The 17,553-nt window shown below is 43.1% G+C and overlaps 1 protein-coding gene and 1 long non-coding RNA gene across 5 annotated transcripts in view; one reads left to right on the forward strand and one right to left on the reverse strand.

Moving 5' to 3' along the window:
* LOC116047011 overlaps nt 1-17,553 on the forward strand; it is a 204,357-nt gene that overhangs the window by 104,923 nt on the left and 81,881 nt on the right. The window lies entirely within an intron of this gene.
* The window catches only part of disp1 (dispatched homolog 1 (Drosophila)), a 142,639-nt gene that overhangs the window by 24,626 nt on the left and 100,460 nt on the right, over nt 1-17,553 (reverse strand). For all 4 annotated transcript variants that reach the window (XR_004104289.2, XM_031295490.2, XM_031295491.2 and 1 more), the window contains one exon: nt 13,102-13,741. Coding sequence is in view for 3 of the 4 variants with exons in the window: in XM_031295490.2 (XP_031151350.1) it covers nt 13,102-13,700 (599 nt within the window). In the remaining variant the exon portion in view is untranslated. The remainder of the gene's footprint in view (nt 1-13,101; nt 13,742-17,553) is intronic.

The following is a 17,553-nucleotide window of genomic DNA, read 5'->3' on the forward strand; positions in this document are numbered from 1 at the left end:
TCTTTTTTCAAAAATAAAATTATCTGCCAGGTTTGAGGTATTTTCAAAGGTCAAGGTCTTATGGAAGTTGTTTGAAAAATTACCCCAAAAGAAAAACTTAAACCAGAGTAGATGTAATATTGTGAATCTTTCTTTTAAAGTGCCCATATTATGAAAAAAACAATCACTTTTTCTGGGATTTGGGAATGTCTGGTTTCTGAATGTGTCCTGCCTTCAGTCTCTGGGTGAGCTGTTCAAAATCGGCAGGGCTTTTTAGCCGAAACAAGGTGGCTAACCGTAGCATACTAGCTCGTTCTGAATGGCAAAACACTGCTACAACACACACTAGTTCACCATAATCTACAAAAGAACTACTTACTGTTCTGCAGGTATTCCACGCAAAGTTGGAAGTGCGCCCTCGTTTAGAAGAAGTCTCCCGGCTAATCCTGCCTTGTACTGACTGAAGTTGTAGAAACAAACAGCTAGCTAGATGATGTGATCTTACCTAGCTACTGAGCATGTGCGACTGCCAACAAAGATGTTACAGCAGTGAGAGGTCTCACTCTGTAGCTAAAACAGAGACCTGAACACAGGGTGAAAAGAGGAGCTGCAGCAATGGGCAGTACAACAAAAATATGGTGTTTTTTGAAAATTAAATCATGTAAACCTATTCTAATACAACCTCAAAATACAATTATGAACCTGAAAATGATCATGATATGGCCACTTTAAAATGAATAAAAACCAGGGAACATAAAATGTTGAGGTGGATATTTCTTCATTGTGACTAAATGTGACCATACTTGCCAATAAACGTGCACGAGTCTGTATGTGTGTGTTGTTGTACAGGAGTGTGTATGTGTGCCGGCGGGGTTCAGGGTGAGGGTTCAAAGCGGCAGTGGTGGGGGGGGGGGTTAACTGTCAACAGACGGGCGGGTAAATACTTCATGAACAAGGCCTTCAAGTCGAGGGCAGGAGCAATTAGTGTCAACCGCCAGGCTCCTGGGCCCGCCTCGGCCTGATTAGTGCCTCGCTGGAACGCTGCACACAATTAGAGGCTCGACCTAGCCGTGAAATAGCTCCAGACTACCAGCGCTGGAAAGGCAGAAAGACACTGCACTGTGCCTGATAAGTAGGCTTGTGTGTGTATATTTATTCAAAAGGCTCTTATGGCTGCAAAGCATAGCAGCAAGCAGCAAACTGAGAGAGGTATTAACAATCCCGCAAAGAGAGCCTAAGTGTATGGTAGGATGACATTAATATAACTGTAAATATTAAATAAACGCAAAAGGGGGTAGGGGATAAAACTAAATCAGTGTTAACAGCTTGTGAAGTAGAGACAGTTCAATAAACACTTCTAATGCTTGAATATGGACTCTTAAAGTGCACCTATATTCGTGTGCAGACAATAAAAGTCTAAATAGAGCCTTTTAAGTAGCATAGGACATTTGGGTTGTCTAACAAAAAGCCCTGAAAATGAATGAGGATAAAATTAGAGGAGCAGCGGTTCTGTAAACAAGCAATAAAATCCATCAGTGTAAACTCTTGTAAACCTATAACTCAATACACAGGGACGGCTTTTAACAGCGGACCGCACTGGCCTCAAAGAAATGGGACAGAAAAGAAATGAACAAAGGAAATCTTAAAATAGAATTTCTCAGAGGAAACCAAATCTGAAGGCCAATGTTGCATTAGGACGCAGATATACAAGTGTGGATAAGAAGTTACAGGACAGCTAGATGTTCTGAGGTACATGAACTGCAGCAGCAGTTAACACAGTGTGATTCACAGGGCATCACGTTTCTAATGGGCCTCCAATAAACACTGGAACAGGCCTGTGCTGTTTAAAGACGTTTAAATGGAGGTCAGCCGGGGACACACTCCTCTCATTATCAGCAGAGAGACAGAGACATTGGACATTTCATGGCAACACAAGTGTAGTAACTGCCATGTAGAGTTCTATTATGCATTTCTTTCCATCTTTGTGTACCTACAGTAAGCATATGGCATCACGTATATGATCAGCCACGTCTGGATGTTACATGTTAGTACGAAGACAAACCATAAGCTTCTACTTATTGTTTTCACATTAACTAATTAATTGTAGGGGCGAGGCCTCAAAACCGAGAATATATTGGGGCGTGATATTTAAATTACGATTGTTTCCAGCCGCTGCATTTATCAATGTACGACCATTCTTGCGCTCCGATTGGTGCGACACGAACATTTCATGAATCACACGTAAAGCCTGTAGTAAGATGACTTCTGCGCTCATGCCTGCGCTGGTTTCTACGATAGGTTGATAAATGAGGGCCTCTGTGTTTTCATGTCTGCATGTGTGTGTCTGTGTCCACTGGTGAGCATGGCCTTTTTTTGGCTGCACCTGCCATTCCCCTGAATTCTTGGGAGGTGAAATACGGGCGCACACAAATTCCAGGCATACAGGATTTCAGCACTGTAGCCAATAGTTACAAGCTGTCAGTCAGTGTGACGTGTTTATTATGGCTGCTCCTCGCCTCGTCTTTATGACTTTAAGCTCACGAACCCGGAGCGGAGCACATGCAAGATGCAAGATGTGCAGCAGCTGGGTTAGGGTTAAAAACCTCCCGAAAGATCTTCACATGACAAGATTGTGGTTTTTTTTTTTTTTAAGTGTTCCAGGGCAAGAAACTCATTTGGGATCCTATGCTATTAAAACTGTTACCATTAATGTGATGAGTACAAATTAGGGCTGGGACGATATGCTTTTGTCCCCATTCAATTCTTTCACGGTACATGGGTGCCGATTCCATTTGAAGTACTGAGTACTTCTTTAAGAAAAACAAAAGTTGAATAATACACTTCTAGAGACAATATATCATGAGACATTACTAAAAACTAATTGTTTTCTAAGAAGAATGCACATCACATGTCAGTCAGTCAGCCTGACTGCCTCCCACCCCCACCCCTAGTACAAATATTCTACTCCAAGTCAAATCATAGTCTATGACAGGTGGGGAGTGCCAGCAGGAGTCTCCTTTCCAGATGAATGAATGTGTCTGGCCAACACATCCAAATCCAGAAATCCTTCTAAAACCTGCCGACCTTACACTGGATGGTTGTGTGCAACGGTAAGCAAGGCGACATTAGGTGGGTATGTGTGGCCATGTGACCTCCAGAGGTGGAACCAATGGGTTCCAGCCATAGAGAGTACATCAGAATGGACCAATGGTGATTTACAGTTTTACCAGGCTTTTTCAAAGTAAAATAAAGCCACACTTTAGAGGTCTGTTTACTGTGTTCCATGGCTGCAACACAACAAGCACCTGGAAGTACGGTGGCGGTTTGGAACCGATGTTCGGATTCAAAACCAAATTTCAATTCCCAAATAACAATTCCAATAATAATAATAAAAAAAAAAACATCGCATTGAAATCATAATTTTTTAAAAAGGTTCCAAGTAGGAACCAGTTCTCAATGGCAATCCTACTGATGACATAAAAAGTTGTAGAAATTGAGGACTGTTTTACCGGAAATCAGTTCTTCTTCGCCGCTCTTGTCGTTGTGCTGTGCTGCCACCAGCTACAGCTGTTTTTTAGAGCGGCAAAAAAAGAATTGATTTCCAGTTTGGTCTGCTAGCGGAGAGTGTAACGTTTGTCAGAGCTAATGCTAGCAAAATGTCAGCAATTTGGCAGTATCTTACACTGGGAAATCCCAGCAGTAAAACAGCGATGTGTACAGTGTGCAAGGCTTCAGTTTCGATGGGGTGGCACTCGTGTTGCAAATTTCACTTGCTGTTGCACTACTGTTTTATACCGTTTTTATTTTACTAAATTGTGGCTGCACTTTAAAGCTTCAGTGCGTAACTTTTTGATATTAATGAACGTCCGTTACATTCAAGCCATTGCCAAATTAGTTGCTACAAAGCTAATTAAAATTATCAGCTCCACACAACTCTCTCTGTATTTCTCAGTAAGGCTATGTTTGTATGTATGGCAGAAACCACGCACTAGAGCTTTAAAGTGCTCATATTATGCTTTTTGGCTTTTTCCCTTTCCTTTATTGTGTTATATATCTTTTTTGTGCATGTAATAAGTTTACAAAGTGAAAAAGCCCAAAGTCCACCCCAAAGGGACTTACCATCTCCAACAGAAAACACTGTTCACAAACTGCTCCAAACAGCTCTATTGTAGTCCAGCCTTTACTTCAGAGACAAACGTGGTCACTTTGTAACACACGTTATAATGCTCGCCTAGCTGCTAGCCTGGCACGCCCTCATACTCTGCTTCTGACTGGCTAGTAGTCCTTACCTAGCTACTGAGCATGTGTGACTCCCAACAAAGACGGGACAGAAGTGAGATGTCTCACTCTGTAGCTAAAACAGAGAGCTCAACACACAGGGTGAAAAGAGGAGCTGCAGCAATGTGCAGTCCAACAAAAATATGGTGTTTTTTGAAAATTAAACCATGTAAACCTATTCTGGTACAATCTCTAAATACAATTATGAACCTGAAAATGAGCATAATATGAGCACTTTAACAGTTTTTAAAAGGCATTGTTATTTATTCCTAAAATAATTTCTTTATGTTCTTTTCCAGTTATGACTGTCTGTCAAAGTAGATAATAAAAAACATTCTTTGGCATTCATTCTTTGTATCTTTGTACCAAAACAAGACATTTCAGGATCAGATCCTTCAGTCTTAAAAGACATCTTTAAAAACAACTGGAATTCCCATTCTTTCCCATGCAGTTCCTTTGTTTCAGAAACGTTCTAGAACTATGAAAAAGACTGATATACTGCTGCACTTGAACAAAAAGATGACACTAATCTACATAGGTTCAGACGATTAAGAAACCAGTCAATTTGCCCCCGACCCAAAGGCCTCGCCAACAGTTGCTATTCTTTATAATGTGCAAAGCCTTGTCAAGCTGACACCCTGAAACACAGATCACTTTCAGACAAACGCCTGCTGGTTGAGGCTTGCAGCTGCCTGACAGAGAGCGAGAGATCGACGGAGACAAAAGAAAGGAGGACAAATAAAAAAAAATTAAATTAAAAAAAACAAACCAAAAATCTGGAATTTGATATTCTGGCAAACACAGCAAAGAAATGACAACAGAGGCCTACTGCACCGCTCAGACAGGTCAACGCTGTGCAGACATATATGATCCGGCAAAAATGTTCGCGCCCATCCAGGGAATGAAAAGTTGCTCAATTACACATGATGAACCGCTCCGCACTTTGGAGTTGTCATGTTTTTATACAGTTCCCCCCATGTGTCATAGCAACCAAACCACCCAGCACCTACAAATACTACAAAATTCTTACTTGCTTAAGATAATAAAAGCTGACCTTTTCCTGAGACAGCGTCGGGAGGGAGGGAGAAACAGGAATTCTTGCTATCTGACAAGGCATGAATCTAAACCAAACTTGTGGTTGCCATAAACAACAAGAGCTGTTGGGAGAGGCATCGGTGAACAGGGCAGAAACACTGCGCTCCAGTATAGCAGGGGGGAGGGTAAATACTCAACGTTAACCCGGATGGTTGAGTGTCAGTGAGCTGTGTGGTGGCTGCTGCAGGGTCAGCGGTGCAGGTAGAAGCAGGTTAGCTGAACCTCAGGAGCCCTGAAGCTATACACGGTCTGTGTTGGGCGAGTCTTGCATTGCCAGACCTTCCTCCACAGCGCTGCGGAGGAGGGTCTGGCTCGGCCACAAAGCATTCCGGGATGGGAGAAAAACGTGTTCTGGTTTATTGCCGTTTCTTTAAACCAATCACAATCGTCATGGGCGGTGCTAAGCCCCGGACGGAGCCACGGCACCTCCGCAAAATAGCCTCGGGAAGGAACTTGTTTTGTTGGAACGTGTGTACGTTCAAAGGTTGTTTTAGTCGTGCAACAGAAAACTCAGATTGGACAGATAGTCTAGGTAGCTGTCTGGATTTACCCTGCAGAGATCTGAGGAGCAGTTAATCATAGTCCTCAGAAATCCACCGGAGTTTAGAATGCCAACAGAAAGAAAGAGGAAGGGGACGGACATCTGGCCGAAGTGAGGGACATCCGGCGGAACCTTATCTGCGTGTAAACTAACACGCCCAAACCGCATATCTCATCAACGTTCTCGTATACTGGGGTAAACAGGTTGCTGGTAGTTGCCATGGTAACGTTAGCAGCTTAGTCCAAGAGAATGAGACATGACCCAATCAGGCGGCGAAACGTTGGCGTCAGCGTCCACAAACGTTGGCGTCAGCGTAACACAACCACGGAGATTCCAAACCAAAGCGGGGTCAGAAGTGTTTTCAAATGTCTCCGCTTTAGGGGCTAGACGCCAGAGCAGTGTGAATGTGAGGTGTAAAGGTAGCAAAATATATTCGTTTTTAAACCCAAACGTAGCAATGTAAATGTAGCCCTTAGGGACATCCGGCGGAAGCTCCGGCAGCACAGGCACAAATAAATTTTTGTTTTTAAAATAAAAAATGAAACGTTGTTGATTCAGACTAGTGTTGGGCTTATTCTCTCCTGTGACAGTTCTCATCCTGGGCTGGATCTAGCAGAGGTGTGTATTTGATGTCCCCCCCCCCAGTGTAACTGTAGCGGTTGTCTAAGTGTGCAATGTGCATACTTAACTCTAGATTAACACTTTTGGGCTGCATGCTCAGGGTTTTGCTCCATAGCAGCGATCGGTCGTTTTCCAACAAGCTAAAAGTTCAAGCACAGAGACGGACAGAAGGCTAACCTCTCCTTCATTTGTAGAAACAAAAGTTTCTACTTTTATTTAACCAGCCACCCCACGTTTTAACATTTGTGTAGAGCTGCAAAGAGTAAGTCATTCGTTGATTAGTTGTCAACTAATTAATTAATCGGCCACTATTTTAATAATGAATTAATCCATTTGAGTTCTTTCTCATGACAAAACGTTTCTTGACAGTGACAGTAAAGTGAATACTGAATATCTTTGAGGATGTCATCTTGGGCTTTGGGAAACGCTGATCGACATTTATCACCATTTTCTGACCTAACAATTAATCGAGAAAGTAATCGATAGATTCATCGACTATAAAAAAATAACCATTAGTTGCAGCCCTACTTCCGAAAAGCTTAAAACGTCCAGCACAGAGACCGACAGAAAGCTAACATCTCCTTCATTTGTGGACACAAAAGTTTGTACTTTTAATTTACCAACCACTCTGCCTTTAACTTACTCAAGTGAAAACAGATAGACATACAATCAAATCTGACACACAGTCATTGGTACAACTTCTCAAAGAAGCAGCCACAGCACAGGGGAAATGGGATCCAGCCATTCAGCCATCCATCCAACGCCCCACACACACACACACACACACACACACACACACACACAGTGCTTTGGCTTAAAAGTTTTCACCTGAAGCCTTTAAACCTGCTGGCACACACTGAGCTGACCCGGGCCAAACAGCTGACATGCCAAGGACACACTGTTTCCGTCCAATCTTAAATAATACACATAAAATGGCTCCAAGAGATAATCTTAAAGCGGGGACACAGACATGGTCTTAATACCCTTAACAGACCCAGAGTGTAAAAAAAAAGGCAAAGATAAACTATGGATGGCTGAATCTGTAGAGAAACTGCTGAGCTGTGCCTCGCTTTGTCCAAAAGATTTGGTTTATTTCATAAATGGGTAAGACCCAAAAGGCTTTTTGATCGGTCTTAAAATAGAAACGTTAGTACGGGCTAATCTTGGTGAATCGTGTTGTGTGAAGCCGAGAACAGGAGGCATAAAAATCCCCTGGTGTGAAACGCACATAAAAAAGGTCTCCCCAAAAAGAGCTAAAGTTACAACTTATCAGCGTGTGTGAGTGTGAGATGTAAGTGTGATGTGATCACAGATGTAATCCCTCGGCTAATCTGGCAGATCACAGCGCCGAAGCAGATCAAACCGATATCTGACACCATCTCGTCTAACTCCACACCCTCAAATTATCGAGGGTATTAGGAATATGTGGTATCTTGGTTTTCAGTCCATGTGTATGTGTGTGTGTGTGTGTGTGTGTGTTATATTTAACTGCCACTAAACTCCAGCAGCCCACAGTACAGGGGTGAAGGACTGGAGGGAAAGGGAGACGAAATCTGAAGGTTTTTGTTAACGTCTGGGATCATGGCTAAAACTACACAACTGAGACAGGTATATCGTTGCCTAGGTTTAATCTCACCATCTGACACACACACACACACACACACACACACACACACACACAACTGTACAGGAAGAGTGGGGAGTTGGGGGTGCAGTGTTGGAGCGAACCCAGGCCCTGTAATTCAAACCTGTCATCGCTGAACAAGAGGGACCTGTTTGGTAAATAAGAGAGTGGTTCAACATTAGAGACGCAAACGTCCCACGCCACATCTGTTCTCCATTCTGATGTGGAACAGGAGACGGAGGAGGGAGGGACAGAGAGAGAGAGAGAGAGAGAGGGACGGATGAAGAAAAAAAGGTTAATAGAGCGAGAGAAAAAACTGAAAAAAAAAAAAAATGAAAGTGACTGGGAGCAGGGAGGAGAAATAACCACAGATGCCGGTGAATGCATCTAAAGGCCTGCAACACAATCTTGTTTTGCCTCTCTCTGCCCACCCAGGGTTTCAGTTGTGCGCACCACCAGGTTTGGTGCACAGTACGGTCCCACTGTGGCCGCACAAACCCCGGCTTTCAGCGCCACCCACAACGTCCCTCGCTCTAATGAAAGTTATGAGGGGGGATCCGACTTCATTTCGGCGAGGAAAATTCCACGGTGAAAGAAGAAATAGAGTCTCATGCAAATCGAGATTCCCCCACAACGAGCTGCTACCATAAAAAGGAGCAACGCAGAAGTAAATAGTTACTTTCTGGCCCCCTGCCTATACACCCCTTCTCTGTAGAGATGGTAAATATAGGATTATGCAAATGATTATGCAAGGCATTAAATGGTTCCAGTTTCAAATGCGGTGGAAGGCCTGTGGTCTCGATGTGAAAGGGAAAGAACCAACTCACTAAATGTGGATCACTTGAGGAAAGAAAAAGGGAGTTTGCCAACAAATGAGTTCAATGCTGACATTCTGCTTCGACTGGAGAAGGCATGGTCGCCGTGAGGGCGCTTGCATGCAGGCTTCATTTAATAAAATAATAATAATAATAAAAATATTTCTCTCTGTGGTGGATATGCTTTGCTTTGGCTGTTTGTATCCCAACAGCCAGGAGGGTCAAAACACAAACCATATAAAAAAAAATAAAAAAAAAAACACTACAGAGAGCAGAATACAAATAAGCCCCAATTTCATCCTAAACTGACTTTTAAAGAGCAGTATTCTGTGAAAAGGATGTTAACTATAAGTCTAAAGTTGAGCTTCTATATGTAGCCTATACGGGTGGAACGGTACACTGAAATCACGGTTCAGTTCATACCTCGGTTCAGACATCATGGTTCGGTACAATGGAGGGAAAAGCATAACAAAAATGCAGAAGGCAATTTTTTTTTATTGTGCATGTCTCAGGCTGTACCACCTAGTGTCATCCAATCTCTCCCCTGAGCTAGCTGCAACAGCCTGAAGCGTATAAAGTAAGATGTAAACAGTAAACAATAAGTAGGCTACCCCACATCATCTCCAGACTCCATCTGGAAGTTGGAAACAAAATAAGACAATCAGCTCGTAGTGTGATATGGGAGACAAGCGCTGCTCTCATATGTGAATGCACAGAGCAGGGATGTTAAAAGAGCAGCTTCGGTTACACAGAGCAGTTGGCGAATTGTGGCGTTAGCTTCACACGCCAACAGCGGAGCTAGCAGCAAACAGCGAAGCCAACGGCGGAGCTAACAGCTAACGGCGGAGCTAAAAGCGGAGCTAACAGTGGAGCAAACAGCGAAGCAAATGGGCCTGGAAGCCATTTGTGGTCGAGGCAAGAAGGGCTACAGCTACAGTACATCCGTGTTTGGTTGTATATGGAAGGGACTAGTTTGCTTTGTGTGGATTCAGTGGACCGACTGTCGGTACACGATCCGTTCTGCCTGCATGATCCGTTCTGCACATGCGCAAAATGTTCGCGCATGCGCGGTTGTACGAGGATTTACGACACTGCACGATCTGTTCCACGCTTTCGGTCGACAGCCAAGCTAACGTTAGTTTAGCTAACAGCTAATTCGGCTAACCTCTAGCTGATTGTAGCGGTCTGCCGTTAGCCTCCACAGGCAAGCTAACGTTAGTTTAGCTAACAGCTAATTCGGCTAACTGCTAGCTGAGACAGCATGTAATAACTTTAAAAGACCCTCAAAATAAAACTTGAAAATAAACGTTGACATATATAACAAACACCTAACATATATAACAGCTGTTACGTCAGTTCTACTTTACTTGTGCTCATTTAAAATACAATCACTCAATACTTGTCTTTATTGTTATTACTGTGAAGTCTTAATTTAGCTGTAGCCTGCTTTTCCCATTAAGTTAACGTTATTTTAGACTGAATCTAGCTGTCAGCTAGCGGTTAGCCGAATTAGCTGTTAGCTAAACTAACGTTAGCTTCCCGGTGGAGGCTAGCCATAGGCTAGCGTGGAACAGATCGTGCAGGTCGTATCCTCAGTAAAACAGTATTATCTTGCGCATGTGCAGAACGGATCGTGCAGGCAGAACGGATCGTGTACCGACACCGACTCGACATGTAGGCAGAGCTTGGGAGCTTCAGAGCTAAGGCGGGGCTACAGATTAGGTGTCCCTAAGAAACGCGTATGTAACAGTAGTTCCACATTACATTAATTCATGCACGGGACAGCTACGTTACCGTTAGCTAGTAGCTGGATTAAACACAATGGTTAAAATGCTGACAGTTTACGTTAAACGGTGTAAAGTGTGACTGTATTTCCCTGTAGAAGATTCCAACATAACAGTAACGTAACAGTCTGACTGCAGCAGCCGTTTTCGGAAAAACAACACAGACGGTGCGTTTACTTGAAACTCGCCAGCCTTGTGGTGCATTCAAAGTTATTGTAAAATACCCTTTTTCCAATCTGGTGCTTGTTTTTGTCGTTTACCAGCAATTTACTGGTGAAATAAGTCATTGTTATAAGTTATAGTTATTACATTATTAATCAATCATTTAATTTTTACCATATGGCCTTAGCAATAAACAAGCCGTTCTTTAATGTCGCCAACTGTCATTTTGTGCTAATTTTTATATTTTATATTATATACATTATAAATATATTATATATATATATATTTCGGTTCAGGCACCGCCACCGTTTTAAAAGTATAATTTTAGCACCGGTATCGGAAAAAAACAAAACGATACCCAACCCTAGTTAAGGGTTAAGACAAACACATCACATCAGGATTTTTCTGCAAAATTTCCTGAAAATACTTAAGATACCTTTACTTAAGTAACATTTTCAATGCAGGACTTGTAACAGAGTATTTTTAAAGTGCAGTATTGGTACTTTTACTTAAGTAAAGGATCTGAATACTTCTTCCACTGCTGCTATAGTAGACAAAAAGTACAAGTCAGGCCTGGCACAGAATGTTTGAAGTGCGCTTTCCAACTGTTAGAAGGCACACTCCCGCCATTTTTATAGTGTGTCAATAAAACCAAAGTTTGTCGCATTAAAGTCAATTTGAACAAGACTCGGGGACTCATTGTGGATTGTATAATCTCAAATCTCTTGCCCTACACCTGCTTGGAGCACTGAAGACAAATTCTTATCTGAAATGTCTATAAGTTAGTAAAATCATTAAGTGAAGTTAGTTTTATTTATATAACCCAACTCACAAGTTGCATCTCACAAACCCTCAACGGGCAAAAGGCTCATTATTAAGTTCCATCAGTCAGTGATTGCGGCAAACCTTCATTTGCTGTCATTCTTCCAACATGGTGGTGTAACACATACCATGACAGGCCTCTATTTGGAGAAAAGCTGTTGGTAAAATAACCTTCCTGCTTTTCTTCAAAATATTGCCCGTATGCATCGTGGTCCCTAACAGCCGGAACCACCTCCTGCTGCATTCCAGGCCTAATGTGATCCCAAAACATGGCTGTGACATATTATTAAGCATGGGGGCAAAAAGGGAGGGAGTTATGGGGGCCTGGAGGGCCATGAGAGACCCTCTGTTGCCCAAACTGGGGATATGTTCGGGGTCAATGAATACACAATCATCCACACACACACACACACGCAAGCAAGCAAACAAACACACAGTCGAGCAACAGATTTGTACTCTCGGTGCAGACAAATATACACCCTCTGGAAGGAGTGGGTAAGAACAAAAATTTAAAATAAAATAAAAAACACACACTAAGGTTGCGTTCAGACAGCCGGCGTTGGCCGTTAGACGGTCTTTGCATTGATTTTGAATGGGGGTAGTACATTTAGGCTACGGTGGGGTTTGCCGCCGCAAAACAACGCAGAAGGCATGCGGCGAAAAGTTGAGACCGTCTCAACTTTTGAGAAAATGCAACCCGACGTCACGCTGTGGTGGCCAATCATATACTGGAGAACAGACTTGCCAGTGTGTTCTGAGGCGGTGCGAGAGTCCCGTACATGTAAACAGGAAACATCACTGCCTCTATTGCTGCCACAAGACACTACGGAGGGGAAAACACCAAACACAAGCACCGAACTGCCCGGGAGTTTGTGTTAACAGCTGACTGTTTCCTGCAACAACTGAAAGAATTTCTTTTCTTTCTTTCTTTCTTTTTACTTCTGAAATGAAGCTGCCTTCAAGTGCGGTCGGACACGTTAAGTTCTATAAACGATCTGACGGAAAGCGGTAATTGTGAACTATAAAGAGTCTACTTGTGCTACGTTGAACACAACAGGACGTCACACAGACGGGCCGTTCCAGTGACACTCCCACCGCCGCACTACCCTGCGGAAAATCGCCGGATCGCTTGTTTTGGTCAGAATGCAGACTACAGGCAACAACTAAAAAGTCCTACAAGACACAAAACACACTTATGGTGTCTCAGACTATTTCACAGCTGAGTTAGTTGAACATTTCAGATCAGGCAAATATCAAAATGCTACGATAAAGCCCACTATGTTTGGCAAACTGATACTGAGTAATGCTTCAGAATAAACTGAGAACTAATCTATTAAGAAAAGAATATTAGCATCCCAAAGCCCTTCCCTCGCCCCTTACCTGATTCCGGGTGTCTGGTTCTGGAGGTGCTCCTGCCAGCGCTGCTGATGGTGGTGATGGAGACAGAGAGGGGAGGATGGGTGAGGAGGATGGGGTTGAGAGTATGTGCAGGCGGAGAGGCAGCACGGGCAGGATGAAGGGGTCCCGGGGCGGGGAATGGAGCCGGGGCACTCCGGCTGACCACAGGGGCAGCACAGGGCGGAGTGGAAGTGACAGTGCTGGCAGCAGAGTGGTGGGGGCTGGAGAGAAGGGGAGGACGAGGACGGAGAGAGAGCGGGAGGAGAGCAGAGGTGGCGTTTGGCCGGGGGAAGGCTCCTCAGGGAGCCGTTCTGTTTGACCACGCCGCCGTTTTGGCTCGGCCTGCTTGTTCTCTGGACCACGTGCGATCTCTGCTGTTCTTTGGACGGCGCGTCCTTTAATATGACATTTTCGTCTCCATCCGCTGCGACGCAGTCGCCACTAGAGGCGGCGGTGAAAGGGTCCTGGCCGCCGCTGACTGGCATGCTGGTGTTCGGGGGGGCGTTTCCGTTGGCACTGAGAGGATGGTGCCGTCCGTTGCTCAGGGCGACAGGGTCGCCACAAGCATCGCTCAGGGCCATGATCCTCTCCCAGCGGGCCTGGCAGGAACACTGTCACTCCTCTGAGGGAGAAGAAGAAAACAAAAGAAAAGGAATGTTAGGTTCTGTTTAACAGCCCAAAACTGTAGGGTATGAGCTGCGAGGTAGTTTATATTAGGGCTGTGCAATTAAATGAATTAATCATTTCAAATTGTGATTACGATTTCTCCTCCTAACGACGCAAGTAAACTCTTGTCTTGTGTTCTGAATAAAAAAAAAAAAAGTTGAAACGGGAAACGTATAGAGGGAAATTTCACAGTTCACTGTGTTTTCACTGTTGATTTGTTTAACTTTTCCACTGTTTTTTTTTTTTTTTTTTTTTTTTTTTCTCAATAATTGCGACATCTTTCGAAAGACATCTTTTCAAAGGTCAGTCACGTTCCCCTACCTCAGAATAGATAGGTGGTGTGTTAGTAGCCAGACCATACTGCAGCACTGTGGAGATAGGTCTGGCAACGGGAGACTATATCACTGCACATATAGTGCATTTTTGATAAGATATAACGATTACATCAATGAGCTTTAGTTTCAGTGGTAGGTGGATTTCACCGTTGGTCTTTATGCTAAGCTAACCTAACGGTCCTCTGGCTCCACCTTCACATTTGATATTGATCTAACTCGCCAAGAAAAGTGTAAAAGCATATTTCCCAAACTGGCGCACCATTCGGTTAAACATATTGTTGTAAATGTGGTTTATACGTGATCCAGCCTATGTTTTCAGCTCTGTATCTGTCCGTTGTCAGGAACACGTGTTGTTCCTCATAAAAGAAATAATGACTGGAGAAACCTCTAAAATCAAGTGTAGACAGAAGAAGACCGCTGACCCTGTTCCCACAGAGAGCCCGGTTGGACGGGGCTCTGGGTGAGGATATAGACTACACCCAGGTAAAATGTTGGCAAGATGCAGTGCGCATGTGCAATCTGTTCAATCATCTGGTATATGAGTAAAATAAACGGTAACACCTTACTTGAAGGTATCTACATAAGAGCGACATGACACTGTCATGACACATGAACCCTAACTCTAAGCCTAACCCTAACTCTAAAGGCCCAGACAACAGAGCTGACGGCCAAACGTCGTCAGAAAAGGCAGTTGGGCTGATCAGTCTACCCGAGTTGGTCAAAAAAGTGCCTCGGAACACACCAAAGCGACATGACGTAATATGTCTCCATAACAGCAGGTGGCGCTAATCTATATTGTCGCCCAAAAATGAAAACCGGCAGCTGATTGGACGAACGCGTCACGTGGGTCTTGTTTCTCCGGAAATTCAAAGACAGACTGTCATGGCGGCTTGTTCAGAATACGATCTCATATTGTACTAAAATAGTTTACCGAAACGTGTTTCTGAAAACATTTTAAGAGAGAAATAGGCCATGCTGTTACTGAATCTGTCTTCATTTCAGATCGACAAAAGGTCAGTTTAAAAGATTTTCGTCAGATTTTGAGAGACTCTAGTCACGCTCATTCTGCTCCCCGTTTCCTGGTTAGCACTCTACCAATCAGATGGGTCATTTGAGTCCAACTGCCAAAATGAAGGCCGACGCCCCCTCGGACGGACGACGGCACGGAACACACCGAACAGACTCGAGTCACTGACCTCGCCGGACTGTCCGATGGCCGATTATCGGCTCTGTGTGTCCGGGCCTTAACTCTAACCATAACTTGTCATGACAAAAACCGAATGACACTTACTGACAGAAGCATTATGTCATAAACGTTGACTTGTTTATAATGTTTGACACGTTCATGACAGTGTCATGTCACTCTTATGTAGATACCTTCAAGTAAAGTGTAACCAAATAAACAACTGAGATTCAATCTACTACAACATGGATCTCTGTTCTTTTAGACTGGACAATTTCATAAAAAAAAGCCCCAACAATAAGTCCTCAGAAAGTGAGCCGGAGAGCTGTTTCCATTCCGAATGAGCGGCGCCGAGTGTGGGAAGAGAGGGACGGAGACTGCAGGAGGAAAACGAGACGGCTGAAAACTGTGTTCCAGTATAAGCATACAGTCAGCAAAAAAAATAAAATGAGCTTGTTCTGCAAACTGAGGAAACATACTAATTACATTATGGATGCAAAAAAAAAAAAAAGTAGTCTTCTTAACTTCTCAAAAGTAGCAATTTCCACTACACATCTGTCGACATGTAAATTGCCGTTTGGTATTTGATGGGGCAGGGTTCACTTTGCCACTAAACTGACACACACAAGTAATGAAATGCCTGTTCTCAAGAGTCCAAAATATGCACTTTACCAAACAAGCTTAACAGAGATCAGAGGGACTTTCAGCAGCCGCGAGGTAGAAGGAAAATATGCTTGACCCCCCTTTCTCATCATCTTTTAATCCTAATTTATTTTTTTAATGGCATTTACGGTACTATGAGTTTAGACGGAGAGATATATATAAATAGATAGATACTTTATTTATCCCCTTGGAGGAATTTGGGTGTCCAGTCCAAGTCAAAATTAGTTAAAAGTCATATAGAAAATACAACTAAGATTAAATCAGAATGGGAGAGCGACCTTGGCGTTGAAATCAAAAGTGAAAACTGGGACGACATCTGACTTACCTTACTGTGTGTCTCACCACTAATAAGGCCAAGGGACTGCAATTTAGATTAATCATAGACTACATATCACTACATTGAAGAGGAGCAGAATGAACACAGACTTATCAAAGTTTTGCGATAAGTGTAAGATTGAGGAAGGTTCATATGTCCACTGTCTATTGGACTGTGTACAGTATTCACAAATTTTGGGAAGATGTACGTAAAGAAATGAATGACATAATAGGACAGGCACTGAACATCTCTCCCTTAATCTGTATTCTTGGTATAGACCGTCCTCCAGATATTCCTCCTAATCAGCTAAAACTTCTTAAAATCCTGCTCTTCTGTGCTAGTAGATGTATTTTATTGAAGTGGGTGTCGGAGGAACCCCCTAGCGTTGCCCAATGGATATGCAGTGTACTGGAGTTTATGCCCCTCGAAGCCCTTAGCTTCTATCTGTTAGAGCAGGGGCCGTCGACATTTTTTAGGCCAGGGACCCCTCAGCCTAATGAGAGACAGACCAGGGACCCCCTACTACATATGTTATGAACAATGAGTTGCATATTAAACTGGGCCTACAATAATGTGCAGGGTGACTGAAAGCCTTTATACATACCTTTTGTGGTGCGTGCAATATATTAACATAATTATTGATATTATATTATTCATATATTTATACAGGTTTTAATGTTGAACATACATGTAGCACAGCCAATCCTTAATCTTAACTGTACCTGTGGATGTCATCAATGTTGCGTACATTTAAAAACAAATCACAAATAGGCTGATCTATCTTTGCTAATAATATACAGGAATCATGTTTATGTATATTTTCAGATAAATTAACTTTTGAACTTTTTTTAAATGATTAAACAATATCTTGGAGCCCCCCTGTAGTAACTCTGAGGACGCCCTAAGGGTCCCGGACCCCCTGTTGAAGATCTCTGTGTTAGAGGAACCGTGGGGTCCATTTACAACTTACCTGGGGTCTGACTGTCTGCGTACAATAACAGTAGGGCTGTATGGGTTGGCTTGGGGAGAATAGATCTCGTCTAACTGTATGTCTATGTATGTGCATTCCTGATTTGGATTGTATGATGGATTGTTGTACCTTCATTTGAAACTGTCATGACCTGTAAACCTGTCAATGTTCAATAAAAAAAAATATAAAAAGCTTTACAAATAAGAGGTCACGTAAATGATTTACGTGTGAATGTCAACCCATGCTGAAGAGTTACAAGGTTGTCTTGCAAAACAAAGAAAAACAAAACGGACGCCTGCCC

Source organism: Sander lucioperca, chromosome 9 (genome assembly GCF_008315115.2).
Source record: "Sander lucioperca isolate FBNREF2018 chromosome 9, SLUC_FBN_1.2, whole genome shotgun sequence".
Lineage (NCBI taxonomy): Eukaryota > Metazoa > Chordata > Actinopteri > Perciformes > Percidae > Sander > Sander lucioperca.